The following is a 17,156-nucleotide window of genomic DNA, read 5'->3' as shown; positions in this document are numbered from 1 at the left end:
GCTTGCACTGGCCATAGTTGCTCAACACTGGCCGGGCTGTCAACTTGGCTCAGAAAAAAACAAGAAAATTTACAAGTCATCGACAAAAGTATACGCGAAAAGATCGGCAATTTAGTGATTTAAACAAAGAAGTACAAGTTAAAAAAGAGCCGGACAACTAAATAGACATGGCGCAGACTTTGGAGGACAAGTCTATATGGGAGGATGGAGAGGAGTCCCTGGGTGAGGAGGTGATGCGTATGTCCACCGATGAGATTGTGAGCAGGACTCGCCTGATGGACAACGAGATCAAGATCATGAAAAGCGAGCTGATGCGAATCACACATGAGATCCAGGCACAGAACGAGAAGATCAAGGATAACACCGAGAAGATTAAGGTAGGAACTAGAAAGCTCTTAAACCCCACTCTAAATCTTCATCCAATCCCATGCAGGTTAACAAGACGCTGCCTTACCTGGTGTCAAATGTTATAGAACTCTTGGACGTGGACCCACAGGAGGAAGAGGATGACGGATCAGTTACGGTTTTGGACAACCAGCGCAAGGGCAAGTGCGCCGTCATTAAGACGTCCACGCGTCAGGCCTATTTCCTGCCCGTCATTGGCCTCGTAGATGCGGAGAAACTGAAGCCCGGAGACCTTGTGGGTGTCAACAAGGACTCCTACTTGATCCTCGAGACTTTACCGGCTGAGTACGATGCCCGTGTCAAGGCCATGGAGGTGGACGAGAGACCCACAGAACAGTACTCAGATATCGGTGGCCTTGATAAGCAGATCCAGGAGCTGATCGAGGCGGTCGTACTACCAATGACGCACAAGGAGAAGTTCAAGAATCTTGGCATTCATCCACCCAAAGGTTAGATGTCACCAGACCACCCTGTAACACAATATCATAACTTTTTACTTGTAGGTGTTTTACTTTACGGCCCACCCGGAACCGGCAAAACTCTACTGGCCCGTGCCTGCGCTGCCCAAACGAAGTCAACCTTCCTCAAGCTGGCCGGTCCGCAGCTGGTGCAGATGTTTATTGGTGATGGTGCCAAATTGGTGCGCGATGCCTTTGCTCTGGCCAAGGAAAAGGCTCCCGCTATCATTTTCATCGACGAGTTGGACGCCATTGGTACCAAGCGTTTCGATTCCGAAAAGGCCGGTGACCGTGAAGTGCAGCGCACCATGTTGGAGTTGTTGAACCAACTGGATGGCTTCAGCTCCACGGCAGACATCAAGGTTATTGCAGCCACCAATCGTGTGGATATTCTTGATCCTGCACTGCTGCGTTCCGGACGTCTGGATCGCAAGATCGAGTTCCCACATCCCAATGAGGAAGCCCGTGCCCGCATTATGCAGATCCACTCTCGCAAAATGAATGTCAGCACTGATGTCAACTTCGAGGAGCTCTCTCGGTCGACGGACGATTTCAATGGCGCCCAGTGCAAGGCTGTCTGCGTCGAGGCCGGTATGATCGCTCTGCGCCGCTCCGCCACCTCGGTGACGCATGAGGACTTCATGGATGCTATCATGGAGGTGCAAGCGAAGAAGAAAGCTAATCTTAACTACTATGCTTAGGAAAAAAATTTGCAGTTTAACTCCACATTGCCCCGCTTCTATAATAAACCATGAAAATTTAATATCAACTTGTCGATTTTGTTATGATTTTGACTTCTAGAATTTCAGAAAAATTGAAATTCAACTCATGAACCACAAATCCAACCCAAAATAAATACAATTTTATATCAAATGACGATCGGTTTATCAGTACAACATTCATTCTGAGTACGATATTTTTTAAATATCTAAAAAGGTCTGCTTTAGAATTAATAAAAATTATTAAATCGGCGAAATTAGATGATAATTATTTACACGCATACTAATTAACCTAGGAAGATGATTATCCAATTCACTATCACTAATCAGTGGGATCAAGTGTATCGGCGCCATTGGGCGCCGCTGATGATGAACTGCTGTGCCCCGGCGATCTTTCGTTTTGAGGATTCGACGCCGAGGATGAAGGCGCAGCTGCACTTGCTGCATTGGAAGTAGCTGCGGCGTTTGCTGTTCCTGCTACCAATGCAGCCTCATCAGCGGCTGCCCCAACCGCTACTCCAGCCACCGGAGGAACCGCTGGAGCAACATCATCCGCAGGTGGCTGCTGGGCGGGTTGATCCGGTTGGATGAAAGGTCTCCTCATGTACATGATAATGCCCAACAGAAGCGTCAAAATGGTTATCATGTATAAGTCCCAATTGGCAGCGATACTTTCATCCATGTAGAAGATGAACCTGTATGGCGACTGAGGAAAATCTTAATTAGAGGGAAGGCTTTACATTTTATAAGCCCATATCCTACCTCCTTAATAGACTCTATCTTGGCTAACATTTGCAGCTTGAAGAGAGCAATGGCCACTGGAACTTTGGCATCCGAATTGGTCTCGGCCGCCAGGTCGTACAGTCTTTTGGCCAAATGCCAATCTTTTTTCATTCCCAATCCCTGCTCATGCATATAACCGAGGTTGAACATAGCCTGGGCATTATAATGCTGCTCCGACGCTTTTCTAAAATAAATGACATCAAGTAGAATCAATTTGAAGTGCAATCTTTGTAAAGTAAGCTAAACCTACCTGTAAAGAGAGGCGGAAGTCTCGAAATCTGTGGCAGTTCCCCAGCCGTAATAGTAGTAATCGCCCAGTTTCACTTGTGCCGCTGAATAGCCCTGGCCAGCAGCCCGCTTCCAGTAGTAGAAGGCACGAATCAAGTCCTCGTGGCGATCATTGAACACATGAACCTCCTCGCGGTCGAGCAGATATGCTGCGTTGCTTTGGGCCACCTCGTAGCCAACCTCGGCCATCAATGAGTACTGCATGTAGGCTTCATCAATGCGGTTCTTTTTATAGTCGCTATAGGCATGCATCAAGCGGCTGCTCCAGCGTCCGCGCTCTGAGACAGTCTTAAAGAACTAATATAGAAAAAAAGCTTTTTAATTAATTCAAATACTGGATAATCTATGGAAGTTACCTCAACCGCTGCTGGACAGGAGCGCAACATTCCCAAGCCGTAAGCATGCATCACACCGAGATTGTAGTAGGCAAGAACATGCCCCGAATGAGTAGCCAGGTTAAAGTACTTAAGGGCCAACTTGTAGTCCGTTTTGACTCCATTACCAGCTAAAAAGAAACGAAGTTAGTCATCTTCTTCAAAAACATCCATTGGCTACTTACTAAAGTACATGTTGCCGAGCTGCAATTGTCCATCCACCCAATTTTGATCAGCCGCCTGAGTGAAATAGGAGAGGGCTTTAATGGTGTCCTTGGGCACACCCAAACCCTTCAGGTACATGAGACCCAGTCCGCTCTGGCCCACTGGGTCGCCCATTTCGGAGGCCCTCGTGAAATACTAAACAGAATCATTGTTTATCAAAACAAAAATAAATACACTTATCATGCTGAGACCCACCTTAAACGCTGTCTCGTTATCTGCCTTGATTTGGTCACTACCCTCCAGATAGAGTTTGCCCAGAAAAGCAAATCCGACTGCATTGCCGGCATTGGCAGCCTGTGTAAAGTATTCCAGAGCCTTTTGGTGATCCTGCTGGGTGGCCTTGCCGCCCTGGTAGTACAGCTGACCCAGACCCACCTGCGACTGGACATCGCCCTTATCGGCCAGCAGTTGGTAGTAGTCTACAATCTCAGTCTCATGGCTTCCAGGGTTCTCTAGCTCGTCCAGAAGTCGCACCCGGTGAACAACTGGTCCATTGGCGAATGTGATCTTTGAGGCGACCTTCTTGGCCACTCGCTTATAATGGATTAGCGCCTTTTCACAGCTAATTGGCACATTAATTCCATACAAATGTCGGTAACCCATCGCCATTTGAGCCAGAGTATTGTCGCCAAGGGCGGCCAGGGAGTAGTGTATCAAAGCCAAAGGCTGGCTAACATTTTTGCCGCCAACTCCGGCCGAGTAGAGAAATCCCAGACCCATATGCGCTTCTGGAAGGCCTTCGTTGACCAGACTTTCGAACTCATCGGCGGCATGATTGAAATCAAAGTCCATCCAGTGGCCAAGAAGAACGGCCCAGGCCAATTCGGCCCTCGCTTTCAGATGATTGAAGTCCGCTGCCTTCTTCAGCAGGGTGAAGGCCACTCGCTTATCCGTGCGAGGCTTGCCCAGCATGTCCATGGCGTTATCGTACATGGTTTGAGCTAAAAGTATTGGCTTTTTAAAAAGGAATATGTCATCTAGATGTCTTCAACATACCTTCAATCTGCTCGGGCGTTTGCTCAACCACCTCAGTGGGCTGCCGTTTGGCTTCAATTTTCTCGATCTCAGCCTTGAGCTTTTGCTGCCTCAAAAGGCTGTCGTTCCACAGCCTTTCGAGCAGAGCGGCCGGCATGACCTTTGTCCGCGGAGCTAGGTACTCGGCGGTGTCCTTTGGCTTGGCAGCCTTGCGCTCATTGCTTTCCGTGGGAGCATGGCTGTCATGTTCCGCTGTGGTCACCTCTTCGGTGGTGGGGGTGGCTGTGCCAGTACCTGTGGTGGGGGCAGTGCCTGTGCCTGAGCTGGTTCCCGTTCCTGAGGGATCTATGGTGGTGGTGGTTGGCCCTTGCAGCTCCTCCGCCCGCAACTGGGAGCAGGCCAGGAAGAGAGGGAGCATACATATCCAAACGGTCGCCTTCATCCTTGCTTATCTATATTAATTATGAAAGATTAGTATGAAAGAGTCAACACCGAAAATTTAGATCTTCGTCTTTGCCTCGTCTGTTCTATCTGCCTTTCGTCTGACGTGTTGTATTTATTTACTTCTTCCCTTTGGACGGGGCGGCCAATATGCTCGACGGATTGCTTATTCACGGAATTATCGTTTGTCCTATCGTTGGCGCATTATTAGCCAGTAGCGGTTGCTTACCGGAGCCTCTACCGTAACTGTTTTCCTTAATTTTTCACACGTAAGATTCTTTAATCTTTTTTGTTGCAATGTTTTTTAGAGCTCAGTGTTGCTAACGGTCACAAAATGTTTCTGTAGTGCTGGAAAGCGAAGGTGTTTAATCAGACGTTTACACGGGCGTCGCTCAAAACAATTAATGGGGGGGTCTGTGGATTTAACATATTTATACTTTATAAATTTGCGATAATAAGCTGATTGTAAAATATTTTTCACTCAACTTATATTATAGGAATAATTCCTATCTTGAAAATTCTTGCTTTCGACACTTGTAAAAAATTATAAATACATTATTTTGTTTCGAATTTAGTTCTAAGATAGCCTACTTATTTATTTATATATTCAGTTCAGTAAAATAACAGTTCTAGGTGAATGGTTCTTGACCCCCTGTTCCGGCGACCCTGGGTATTCCGCCTGTTGTTCCGTTATGCAAAGGAACGCAAAGATTAAATTGGGCAGAAGGAAATTAAAGGTTTTGACGTGCGAGTCGAGGTGATAATTCGGCGGCGGACCAATTAGAATACGAGGAAGGCCGCTTAGAGCCGTGAATCACACACCCCATTGTCTTGATCGATCCCGCCAGCCACCCAGTGTGCACCCGGCATGGAGATGAGTGTAAGTAGCGACTTGCGTACCAGACACCCAGGCAAAAGCCCCAAACCGAAACCAGTTCCAATCCGCGCTTCGTTCGAGACAGTCAGAAAGCGAATCAGTATTTAAGACTGTCTAAGAGAGCTGGTGAAAGTTACAGCTGTTGCGCACGCTCCCTTGGCCATCACATTGACCTGTTCCCCTGATTCCCACTTTACCCCCTATTCCAGGCTGCTATGTTCGCGCGTGTCTCCTTCTACCCCACCCTGCTGTACAATGTCCTTATGGAGAAGGCCTCCGCCAGGAATTGGTACGATCGCATCGATGAGAATGTTATACTCGGCGCCCTGCCTTTTCGAAGCCAGGCCAATGACGTAAGTAGGCCACCTGAAGACCACGTCCATTTAATCCATAGTTCAATTGCAGCTCATCGAGAAGGAGAATATGAAAGCAGTGGTTTCCATGAACGAGGACTATGAACTGACCGCCTTCTCCAACAACACGGAGAAGTGGCGCAAGCTGGGCATCGAGTTCCTGCAGCTAGCCACCACAGACATTTTTGAATCGCCAAATCAGGAGAAGCTCTATCGAGGCGTGGAGTTCATTAATCAGTTTCTCCCCCTGACAAAGAGAATCAACGGCCTCAGCACGACAAAATCCCCGGAGAATATTGGCTCCGTATATGTGCACTGCAAAGCTGGAAGGACGCGAAGTGCCACACTTGTTGGATGCTACCTCATGCTGGTGAGTAAAAATGGAAAAATGTTATTGACAATCATTTGACCACGAATTTGATCATTTGCAGAAGAACGGCTGGACCCCAGACCAGGCGGTGGAGCACATGCGTCAGTGTCGGCCTCATATTCTGTTGCACACCAAACAATGGGATGCCCTGAGGTTATTCTACACAAACAATGTGGAGACGAGGTCATGACCATAATCCTTTGTTTATTGCCTATAGTAGATTATCATACGTAACAAAAGGTGTTTCTGCCCATCTGATTAAGTGACGTTAATCTTGTGTTGTGACAAACCTCAAACGAAAGTGTTAATACAGTTTTCTAAACAAAAAAATGTGCAGCTGGTTTACTTTATACAATTGTTTATTTACGGCTAATCGCGGGACCTCATTCCAGACAAAACTATGAATAAATAACTGGGGCTTCGTGATTTGTCAATTGGGTATGGGCTTTACTGCTGCTTTCCCTTAATAGACCAGAATCGCTTGATGCCATTAACCAATCCCACGTCGTTTTGGATAAAATAGAAGAGCCCTCCCAGCGTAGCCACCGATATGATGATCAGTCCAATGTGGGCCACCTTCGGTAAAACGTTTCCAACAACTGCGGGGCGCATGTAGTCTACGACCATGGCTTCCACTCCCCTAAAATTTGGAAGAACAAAGTTTTGTTGAGACTTTTTGGCCGTTTGATGAGTAAAGGGTTAGGATATCTCTTACCAGTGTGTGTGGATGACAACCGAAACGGCCAGAAGGCCATCTAGCACCTGAGAGGGGGCAATGAAAGCGGCTGGGATAACAGCTAGCAGGCCGAGTGACACCAGGCGCTCAATAGTCCACAACATGGTATGGCTTCCTCCGGCCGCAGCCATGCGGGGAGCACTCACAGAGATCTCGCGGCGCGCAACGGGCTAAAAAGAGAGTAAGGAATTATTAATTGAATAAAATGAATTATCTTCATTATACTCACCGCAGCTGCCTTGGCCACTACCAACGGCTTAACCTGGCGCTGAGCATTGGCGACCAACGAGGAGTACGCCTTCAGGGGCGTGATACGGGCCGATTTAACGAGATTTGCGGCTAATTGCAGATACCAACAAAAGGATTGGTTATATAATAAAAGCTGTTTTTCGGCAAATATTCATATGATCGACTGGCTGATGAACCCTTACCATTGCAACGGGCAGCGCCACGCAGGATCAGAGCGAGGGACATGTCTGGGAGTGTTAAAATTGAGAATTTTCGGCTCAAAATAAAATGTAACTTTAGCTGTTCGGAATAATATACCTGTGGAGTTTAACAACACTAGTCATAGGGTCGCCTTCTGTTTTAATTCTACAATCGTTATCGATAAACAATAGTAGCCCGACTATTGGGAATGCAGTCCACCAGTCCACGTAGGTGACGAACTACAGGATTATATTTTAAATATATTAAACAGAAGGGCCCATATTAAACAGAATTTATATATTAAAATAGCAATTGTATATTTATTTATCTGAATTTAAAATAAACATTGAGTCATTTGGGACGGAGTGACTGTTAATAATTACAAGTTCGAATTCGATTGGTCAACTTAAAAACTATGATATACATTTGATAAAAAGATCTACAATTCGCATTTAAGGCACACAACTATTCTTAGACTCACATGGAACGATTGGACGGGCTATATAAATTTCGTTGGATGATTTAACTTAAAAATACTTTGAACTTAGTGAGCGGCTAAGCGCCGCACCATGTAAGCGGAAAAGGCAATAATGGTGAGTTTTCCTTCGAGACTCGCCGCTCCTGCTCGGTAAAAGTCCCAGTCGAAGACGATGTTTGAAGCGTCCGACGGCTTCCACGGGTTTAATCCATCGTCAAAGTACATGGGACAGTCGTCGCGCTCTCGTTCGTACTCCACTGCGTCGATGGCAACAGCAGCGCCCTCCGAATGATTCCACGAGGTTACATCCTGCTCCAGTTTGCAGAAGGCGCCCACAGCTTGCGACATGAGGACGCGATTGAGGTCGGCACGCTGGTAAACCCAGCAGCGGTACTTCGAAAGCGGATCCAGATCGTCATAGGTGATGAGGTAGGACTTAAGGTTCTCCTTCCAGAAGCCAATGCACTTCATGCGGTAATCGGGATCACTGTAGATATCGACTGGTCGGCCCAAATGGTCCACGGACAAGCAGTAGTTCTCGTCCACCGCCAGCTCCTTTTGATCAGTGTCGCAAACAGACAAATCTGAGATATTCTGCTTGCAGTGAATATCCGGACGAGGACTCAACGTGACACCACCAAGAATCCTTAAAGATAGAAAAAAATAGGCTAGGAAAAGTATGATTAAAACCGTTTATGTTACAGACCTCGTCTTGAAAGGATGTTCTCCTCGCTGCGTAAAGTTAAATTTACCCGCGACTGGGCACCGAACAGGAACAGGATTTCTAGCCAAGAAGAGATCGTACTTCCACGCATCCGAATTTGGAAACTGAACCCAAGAACAAACCGTACTAAAGTCGTCCTTAATTACGGCCAATCCCTTGCGATACCGGATGATGTTGTGGTGGCGAGGCATGAAATCGAAGCAAACGTAATCCTTTTGGCAACCATCCACGGTCAGGCGGGCCATCATCACCCGATTACCACGACGCTCCCGGCAAACATAAATCGTTTTACGGTAACGTGCCTTGTCCGGATAGTAGGTTTCGTTAATATGCGTTTCACTAATTGAAACATCCGCATCAATGTTGGCCGTGTTGACCCATTCGCCGGAGAAGTTCTGAGGCAGTGTACACCCGGGCTCCACAAATTCCGCTTTAACCGGCGTGAGCTTAAGACGTTCCGGTGATGTTTCGGGAGTTTTCAAGGTATTGCACTCGGCCGTAATGGACACACCCACGTACAGATCATCATCACGATTCTTGAGGAAGCATCGGTACTTCTCATCCTTACGCGACTCCTTTGTATTGGCCACTGCGAAGTAGTGATTCTTGCCCACAAACCAATCGCCGAGGCAACTGAACTCCACGTTTCCGCTAAAGGTTCCCTCCATGCCTTCGCACCGCTGGTAAGTGATGTTGAACTTTTGGTTCTGAATGAGGAACTGGGTGCCCGCTGTCTGGCAGGATTGAATGCGAGCATCAGGCTTGTCGCAAACTCCAGTAAACCGGAAGCGATTCTGTATGAAGAGAGAGAAGAGGCATGAGTAATTGTCATCAATTATGGTTAATTAACTCTTTGTGGGTGTTTCAAAAGCATGTTGCTTTCATCTTTCGCCCCCAACTTACCTGATATGTAAAGTGCCACACTCCTTCCAGGGAGGAGCGGCAGTTGATGGGCACAAAGTTTTCGTTGAAGAGAGTGATCAACTGCTGGTCGTCCTTAATGCCGGCGCAGACGTTCTCAACAGTGGGCTCCTGACCTGGCGGCAATCCGACGCAGGGTCCCTCAAACTTTTCAAACACATTAAGGGTACGGATGATAGTCTTGACGCAATGATAACAGTCCTTAGACCGCTCTTTGAATACAAATGAGTATTCGCTGCCGTGGTGACGCTCGTAGTTGATGCAGTAGCCGCGCTGGGACATTGAGGTTGCGTCTATCACCGTCTGGGTGGGCAGACCCACTTCCCAAGAGAACCATGATCCCTGCAGGATCTTCGGTATGATACAGTTCCGTTGCTCCAATTGATTGTACTGGCCCAGGCCTGCATTTTATAAAATTATTTTTTATTAATTAATAAACATTCTTGGCATTGTTTGAGCCTTGGGTGTGGCTTGAACTGGAAGATTACTAACCTGAGCTTAGGACGCCCGCCAGGCAGAGAATACCAAAGTAATAGTTCATATTGGCGCTTATATTTATACTTTAGCAGCTAGACATATTTTGCGATTAAAACTGATGGACGGAAGCAATAAAACGCGGATTTTCTTAACAATGACCAAACACGCAACAAACACAGATTACCAATAGCCAAGCCGCTCTTTGCAACACTACTATGTATATTTAAGATCTCTTTCCAACACTTCTCATTAAGTTAATCGACTATTCGATTAATATTAACCACTATTGGAAAAAAAGACCGTTACTCTAAATATTTTGAATAAATACAATTTTGAAACAAGATAGAAAAAATAACTTCCAAATATATGACTTTTGGCGATGGCTAGACCTGGTCCGAATATGGCTTCCCTCGCTTTTTTCAACATTTGAAGGGGATCCCCTAGGAAATTTTAGAAAAAATCTAAAAAAAAATGTGTTCCTAGATTTTGTTGCAGATTTGTGGAGAATCTATCTAGAAATCGTTTAAGGCATTCCGCTCAAGAATCGGATTACTTTTGCCAAAGATATAGCCATCGCAGTGGGGCGAACATGGCTCCCCTCGCTTTTTTCAACATTTGAAGGGGATCCCCTAGGAAATTTTAGAAAAAATCTAAAAAAAAATGTGTTCCTAGATTTTGTTGCAGATTTGTGGAGAATCTATCTAGAAATCGTTTAAGGCATTCCGCTCAAGAATCGGATTACTTTTGCCAAAGATATAGCCATCGCAGTGGGGCGAACATGGCTCCCCTTGCATTTTTCAACATTTGAAGGGGGATCCCCTAGGAAATTTGAGAAAAAATCTAAAAAAAAATTTGTTCCTAGATTTTGATGCAGATTTGTGGAGAATCTATCTAGAAATCGTTTGAGGTATTCCGCTCAAGAATCGGATTACTTTTGCCAAATATATAGCCATCGCAGTGGGCCGAACATGGCTCCCCTTGCATTTTTCACCATTTGAAGGGGGATTCCCTAGGAAATTTCAGAAAAAATCTAAAAAAAAATTTGTTCCCAGATTTTGATGCAGATTTGTGGAGAATCTATCTAGAAATCGTTTAAGGTATTCCGCTCAAGAATCGGATGACTTTTGCCAACGATATTGCCATCGCAGTGGGCCGAACATGGCTCCCCTTGCATTTTTCAACATTTGAAGGGGAATCCCCTAGGAAATTTGAGAAAAAATCTAAAAAAAAACGTGTTGCTAGATTTTGATGCAGATTTGTGGAGAATCTATCTAGAAATCGTTTAAGGTATCCCGCTTAAGAATCGGATGACTTTTGCCAACGATATTGCCATCGCAGTGGGCCGAACATGGCTCCCCTTGCATTTTTCAACATTTGAAGGGGAATCCCCTAGGAAATTTGAGAAAAAATCTAAAAAAAAACGTGTTGCTAGATTTTGATGCAGATTTGTGGAGAATCTATCTAGAAATCGTTTAAGGTATTCCGCTCAAGAATCGGATGACTTTTGCCAAAGATATAGCCATCGCAGTGGGCCGAATATGGCTCCCCTCGCTTTTTTTCAACATTTGAAGGGGATCCCCTAGGAAATTTGAGAAAAAATATAAAAAAGAAGGTGTTCCTAGATTTTGATGCAGATTTGTGGAGAATCTATCTAGAAATCGTTTAAGGTATTCCGCTCAAGAATCGGATTACTTTTGCCAAAGATATAGCCATCGCAGTGGTCCGAATATGGCTCCCCTCGCTTTTTTTCAACATTGAAGGGGGATCCCCTAGGAAATTTGAGAAAAAATCTAACAAAAAATTTGTTCCTAGATTTTGATGCAGATTTGTGGAGAATCTATCTAGAAATCGTTTGAGGTATTCCGCTCAAGAATCGGATTACTTTTGCCAAATATATAGCCATCGCAGTGGGCCGAACATGGCTCCCCTTGCATTTTTCAACATTTGAAGGGGGATCCTCTAGGAAATTTGAGAAAAAATCTAAAAAAAAATTTGTTCCCAGATTTTGATGCAGATTTGTGGAGAATCTATCTAGAAATCGTTTAAGGTATTCCGCTCAAGAATCGGATGACTTTTGCCAAAGATATAGCCATCGCAGTGGTCCGAATATGGCTCCCCTCGCTTTTTTCAACATTTGAAGGGGATCCCCTAGGAAATTTTAGAAAAAATCTAAAAAAAAATGTGTTCCTAGATTTTGTTGCAGATTTGTGGAGAATCTATCTAGAAATCGTTTAAGGTATTCCGCTCAAGAATCGGATGACTTTTGCCAAAGATATAGCCATCGCAGTGGGCCGAATATGGCTCCCCTCGCTTTTTTTCAACATTTGAAGGGGATCCCCTAGGAAATTTGAGAAAAAATATAAAAAAGAAGGTGTTCCTAGATTTTGATGCAGATTTGTGGAGAATCTATCTAGAAATCGTTTAAGGTATTCCGCTCAAGAATCGGATTACTTTTGCCAAAGATATAGCCATCGCAGTGGTCCGAATATGGCTCCCCTCGCTTTTTTTCAACATTGAAGGGGATCCCCTAGGAAATTTGAGAAAAAATCTAACAAAAAATTTGTTCCTAGATTTTGTCGCAGATTTGTGGAGAATCTATCTAGAAATCGTTTAAGGTATTCCGCTCAAGAATCGGATTAATTTTGCCAAAGATATAGCCATCGCAGTGGGCCGAATATGGCTCCCCTCGCGTTTTTCAACATTTGAAGGGGGATCCCCTAGGAAATTTGAGAAAAAATCGAAAAAAAAATTTGTTCCCAGATTTTGATGCAGATTTGTGGAGAATCTATCTAGAAATCGTTTAAGGTATTCCGCTCAAGAATCGGATGACTTTTGCCAAAGATATAGCCATCGCAGTGGTCCGAATATGGCTCCCCTCGCTTTTTTCAACATTTGAAGGGGATCCCCTAGGAAATTTTAGAAAAAATCTAAAAAAAAATGTGTTCCTAGATTTTGTTGCAGATTTGTGGAGAATCTATCTAGAAATCGTTTAAGGTATTCCGCTCAAGAATCGGATGACTTTTGCCAAAGATATAGCCATCGCAGTGGGCCGAACATGGCTCCCCTCGCTTTTTTCAACATTTGAAGGGGATCCACTAGGAAATTTGAGAAAAAATCTAAAAAAAAATTTGTTCCCAGATTTTGATGCAGATTTGTGGAGAATCTATCTAGAAATCGTTTAAGGTATTCCGCTCAAGAATCGGATTACTTTTGCCAAAGATATAGCCATTGCAGTGGGCCGAACATGGCTCCCCATGCATTTTTCAACATTTGAAGGGGATCCCCTAGGAAATTTGAGAAAAAATATAAAAAAAAAATGTGTTCCTAGATTTTGATGCAGATTTGTGGAGAATCTATGGTCATGAATGGGAGGAGTAGTAGCTAGGATAACGGTCATTATTTCCATGGGAACATATCCATATAATTCTAAAGCTGCAATCTGTGAAAACTTCACTTTAGTCAAACTGCATTCCTTTTAAATTTTTCCGAGTCTATTCCAGACAACAAAGAGCTGTTAAAATTAACCCTCAGCATTGCTTAACGTAATGAACATATATATAAAATAAGAAAAATTTCCGAGCTCATTTAATTAATCATTGTTTTTTCCATTAGTGGGTTAATAATGTCTGGGACGGCAGCGACCAGCACATCGACCCGATTTCGAATGGGATCTTAAACGCCCCCGCAATTATTCCCTGGATTGAAGTTTGGACTCTTTCGTCACTCATTTCGAATTAGCACAATTATTTCAATGGGTGTTGTTAATCAGGTGATTGGTGATTATGTGATTATGATCTGTCCAGATACCGTGGTTCGTGATTCACACGCCTGGAGTTCCTAGGCTGGACTGCTCAAAGTCTGAATGTACTTTGGAACACCATACTGTTGCGAATGGCGTGGTGATAAGCCAGTCAAGCGTCGTCTAGGTACACGATGTTTGTGCCTCTGGCGGGAGCTTGCTGATAAGAAGAGGTCAACGGGTGCAATTCAGACTTAGTTCGGTTTGGGAACCTGCAATACCAAGTCTATCTGGTAGCTACTGTGTCCGGGGCCTACTCAGAATCAATTCAGTTCCCAAAGCGAGCGCATCTATAGCTCTTCGGTTTTCCCTGAAATATATTTTTTAAACAAATGGGTTAGTAGTGACACGCGCCGCTTGTGAAGATTATAGATCTTACGTTACGTCATTGACCCTTCTTTATAGCAACTGCAACCAGCTGCAGTGGACTCCATCTGGAGGCCATCGATCGCATCGGCTCCATTCCACTTGTCGAGTCCAGCGTGAAGCGAGTGGAGACCATCTACGACAAGGTCAAGAACAACAATCGCCTATTCTCCTGGTACTTTGAGACTGCCGAGGCCACCATTACCGCTGCCTATGAAACGGTACAGCCGGCTGTGAAGCTCTTCGAACCCTCGCTGCGTCGTCTAGACAATGTGATGTGCAAAAGTCTGGACATCCTGGAGCAACGCATCCCCTTGGTCTATCTGCCGCCCGAAATGGTGAGTATTTGCGCCGGCCATTGTTCCGCATCCGCTGACAAAAGTCGATTATCCTATGCCTAAAGATGTATTGGAATACAAAGGAGTACATGTCGGATCATCTGGTGCGTCCCGTGCTGAAGCGTGCCGACTCGGTCAAGATGATTAGAAACGCTGTCCTGGAGAGCCCACTGACAACCTATGCCGCCGATCGCATCGACGGAGCATTCACTGCCGGAGACAAGTTCGTGGACAAGTATCTGGTGCCCATTCGTACCGATCAGGATCAAACAGATGGTGAGTAAACTAGATAACTAACTAAACTACAGTAACTAGAATTAGTAGCTGGGTAAACTCATATATTTGAAATTAATGTTGAAAATTATGCCTAGGTTCTTTCCACTTAAAGGTGCACTCATCTCATAGTTTATTTTTAAATTTCTTTGTTGTCGGGGAGGTTATCGTTTGAGAAACGCGAATTCATTTGAATCCGCTGATGGAGAAAGTATAGCGATAAGGCCTAGTCGATTGCACAGAGATCCGCTCTCGAAACCCAAACACTTACTGATTCCAAAAATCCGCTTTTCAGCACCACAGGAAGATGATAACGAGACGGTGCCAGAGGAGCGCGGTGCTCTCAAGGCTATCCATCACGGTCAACGCTTCTCCCGCAAGCTGAAGCGTCGCCTCACACAAAGAACCATTGCCGAGGCCCGCGCCCTCAAGAAGCAAAGCAAGGAGGCGATCCATGTGCTCATCTATGCCGCCGAACTGGTCAGTAAAAGAGCATTAGACCTAGAAATATAATATAAGTTTAAATATAATATCTTCTTACAGATTGCCACAGATCCCAAGCAAGCCTTGCAGAAAGCCAAGGAGCTTTGGGCGTATCTCAGTAAAGATGAACCCGAGAACCAGGCCAGACCAGCCACCCTGGAACAGCTGATAGTACTCCTTACCAGGGAATCAGCTAGGAGAGTAGTGCACCTGGTGAACTTCAGTGCCAATGTAGCAGCCAATATTCCCAGGTTTGTTTTTGAATTCTTTAACTTGACCATCGAAATAGGCCGTTAATTTTCCACAGAAATCTGGCTCACACATCCACCGAGGTGGCTCACCATATAATCTACATCAACAACCGCATAATTACAATTTCCAAACTGGACAAGGTTAAGAACCTATCTAAGGAGGAAGCCGAATCTCTCTTGAAGCGCATGCTGGCGTTTTATGGAAATCTGCAGGGCATGACCAACAGCTACCTGGTACGAAAAGGATATTAAAATATATTATTTTTAGATAATTAATTTGACAAACCTTTCCAGGAACGCGTTGCAAGCTTTCTCTCTGGACGCATTGAAGCGGAAAAGGTGACCGGCAGTGACAGCGCCAATTCCAACCACAGATCATCGCGGAGGCGGCAGGAGGCGAATCATTACTCAGCCGCCCACAATAACATCAACGGCGTCTACTAGCTTTGAGTTTTTTATTGCCATCGTATTCTTATTTCTTATGATAGAATTTTATTTTTCCGTTCACATTCGCACCATTTAGTGAGAAATGTTTTTTTTAATATATACTTTAAAATATGAAAACAAAACAAAAGACCTATGACAAAATACAGTTTAGAGTTAAATATCTATAAAAATTAAGTCTTTTTAATGGCGAGGCATTCTTCAAACTGAAATAAGCAAATGGAATTCAATTTGTTCAAAATATTTAATCTATGTTTTCAAAAATTATATTCTTAAAACAAAGTTTAATAAATATTTTCAATATTTGAAAGGAAATAAGCTACTTAAACAAGCTCTGCTTGTAGTACTTTAGTTCCTCAATGCTCTCCAGAATGTCATCTAGGCTTCGATGTGCGAGCTTTTTTTGTGGAGTACCACTAGCGACGTCTGGATACCATCGCTTCGCCAGCTCCTTTATGATGGACACGTCCACAATGCGGTAGTGTAGGTATTCATCAACATTTGGCATAAATTTTCGGAGAAACAATCGATCCATGTACACAGAATTTCCTCCCAAAGGGCATTTTCTTTCGGGAATATTTTTTTTGAGATAGGATAACATCAGCTCCTCAGCCTGCTTGGGTTTCACTTGGGAGTTCTTGCATCGGTCCACTAGGCCGGACTCATAGTGGTGCTTCATACACCATTCGTTCATATTATCGTACACTTCCTGGGGATGATTTATGGCGAAGCAGGGACCCTCAGATTTAACATTTAAATCCTTATCGGTAATAACGCAAGCCAACTCCAGTATTTTGTCCTTCTCAAAATCCAACCCGGTCATCTCCAGGTCCATCCAAACTATGTCCGTATCGGATGCAGCGGCGCTGTGACTTCTAGCCATTGTGGTTGCTGCTGCTGTGAGTTGTGGAGATGCTCGTATTTGATGACTTAAAAACAGCCCCACACGATTGATTTGAGAGAACATTTATTAAATAAGAGGATTATTTATATTCTCAAACCACTTTAGGCGCGAACCATGTGTTCCGTATACCTTGTTACCACACCTCTGACGTTTGACAACACTGCTGGGGCGGTTTTCCAACTAGGATTTTCCATCTGTCAACGAATTCTATTGTTTTTTATTAAAAAAATACATAAAATTAAATAAAAACTCTATTCGAAAAGTA

General features: G+C 44.5%; 7 protein-coding genes across 8 annotated transcripts; 3 read left to right on the top strand and 4 right to left on the bottom strand.

Annotated features, from left to right (window-relative positions):
* Nucleotides 1-6: 6 nt before the first annotated feature.
* On the top strand, nucleotides 7-1,632 carry LOC6499056 (26S proteasome regulatory subunit 6A-B). The gene is made up of 3 exons (XM_001955362.4): nucleotides 7-377; nucleotides 434-854; nucleotides 909-1,632. The coding sequence occupies exons 1-3, from the start codon at nucleotides 168-170 to the stop codon at nucleotides 1,562-1,564; spliced, it is 1,287 nt and encodes a 428-aa protein (XP_001955398.1). The 5' UTR covers nucleotides 7-167; the 3' UTR covers nucleotides 1,565-1,632.
* A 198-nt stretch (nucleotides 1,633-1,830) lies between these two features.
* LOC6501512 (protein sel-1 homolog 1) lies at nucleotides 1,831-5,069 on the bottom strand. The gene is made up of 8 exons (XM_001955361.4): nucleotides 4,745-5,069; nucleotides 4,249-4,679; nucleotides 3,448-4,193; nucleotides 3,213-3,387; nucleotides 3,010-3,158; nucleotides 2,616-2,950; nucleotides 2,345-2,549; nucleotides 1,831-2,288 (listed from the first exon to the last, which is right to left on the bottom strand). The coding sequence occupies exons 2-8, from the start codon at nucleotides 4,667-4,669 to the stop codon at nucleotides 1,905-1,907; spliced, it is 2,415 nt and encodes an 804-aa protein (XP_001955397.1). The 5' UTR covers nucleotides 4,670-4,679; nucleotides 4,745-5,069; the 3' UTR covers nucleotides 1,831-1,904.
* A 253-nt stretch (nucleotides 5,070-5,322) lies between these two features.
* LOC6499057 (phosphatidylglycerophosphatase and protein-tyrosine phosphatase 1) lies at nucleotides 5,323-6,683 on the top strand. The gene is made up of 4 exons (XM_001955360.4): nucleotides 5,323-5,548; nucleotides 5,755-5,898; nucleotides 5,951-6,268; nucleotides 6,330-6,683. Exons 1-4 carry the CDS (start codon nucleotides 5,537-5,539, stop codon nucleotides 6,456-6,458), a joined length of 603 nt encoding a protein of 200 aa, XP_001955396.1. The 5' UTR covers nucleotides 5,323-5,536; the 3' UTR covers nucleotides 6,459-6,683.
* LOC6501511 (succinate dehydrogenase [ubiquinone] cytochrome b small subunit, mitochondrial) lies at nucleotides 6,610-7,591 on the bottom strand. Of its 2 annotated transcripts, XM_032455131.2 has the most exons (5): nucleotides 7,551-7,584; nucleotides 7,436-7,480; nucleotides 7,234-7,343; nucleotides 6,984-7,174; nucleotides 6,610-6,908 (listed from the first exon to the last, which is right to left on the bottom strand). In XM_032455131.2, the coding sequence occupies exons 2-5, from the start codon at nucleotides 7,476-7,478 to the stop codon at nucleotides 6,716-6,718; spliced, it is 537 nt and encodes a 178-aa protein (XP_032311022.1). In that variant the 5' UTR covers nucleotides 7,479-7,480; nucleotides 7,551-7,584; the 3' UTR covers nucleotides 6,610-6,715. The 2 variants fall into 2 exon arrangements, with proteins under 2 accessions (XP_032311022.1, XP_044570001.1); XM_044714066.1 differs by having other exon boundaries at nucleotides 7,436-7,591.
* Nucleotides 7,592-7,733: 142 nt separating this feature from the next.
* Nucleotides 7,734-10,274, bottom strand: LOC6501510. Its single transcript, XM_001955358.4, has 4 exons — nucleotides 10,049-10,274; nucleotides 9,539-9,957; nucleotides 8,618-9,429; nucleotides 7,734-8,557 (listed from the first exon to the last, which is right to left on the bottom strand). The coding sequence occupies exons 1-4, from the start codon at nucleotides 10,095-10,097 to the stop codon at nucleotides 7,978-7,980; spliced, it is 1,860 nt and encodes a 619-aa protein (XP_001955394.1). The 5' UTR covers nucleotides 10,098-10,274; the 3' UTR covers nucleotides 7,734-7,977.
* Nucleotides 10,275-14,033: 3,759 nt separating this feature from the next.
* LOC6499058 (lipid storage droplets surface-binding protein 1) lies at nucleotides 14,034-16,160 on the top strand. Its single transcript, XM_001955357.4, has 7 exons — nucleotides 14,034-14,168; nucleotides 14,238-14,536; nucleotides 14,602-14,812; nucleotides 15,105-15,289; nucleotides 15,353-15,543; nucleotides 15,600-15,777; nucleotides 15,838-16,160. The coding sequence occupies exons 1-7, from the start codon at nucleotides 14,165-14,167 to the stop codon at nucleotides 15,985-15,987; spliced, it is 1,218 nt and encodes a 405-aa protein (XP_001955393.1). The 5' UTR covers nucleotides 14,034-14,164; the 3' UTR covers nucleotides 15,988-16,160.
* On the bottom strand, nucleotides 15,985-17,029 carry LOC6501509 (probable oligoribonuclease). The gene has a single exon (XM_001955356.4). The coding sequence runs from the start codon at nucleotides 16,952-16,954 to the stop codon at nucleotides 16,307-16,309; it is 648 nt and encodes a 215-aa protein (XP_001955392.2). The 5' UTR covers nucleotides 16,955-17,029; the 3' UTR covers nucleotides 15,985-16,306.
* Between the last annotated feature and the right edge of the window lie 127 nt (nucleotides 17,030-17,156).

The sequence above is a fragment of the Drosophila ananassae genome, chromosome 2L (assembly GCF_017639315.1).
Source record: "Drosophila ananassae strain 14024-0371.13 chromosome 2L, ASM1763931v2, whole genome shotgun sequence".
Classification (NCBI taxonomy): Eukaryota; Metazoa; Arthropoda; class Insecta; order Diptera; family Drosophilidae; genus Drosophila; species Drosophila ananassae.
The sequence above is the reverse complement of the archived record's forward strand: the minus strand, read 5'-3'. Positions and strand labels throughout refer to the sequence as shown.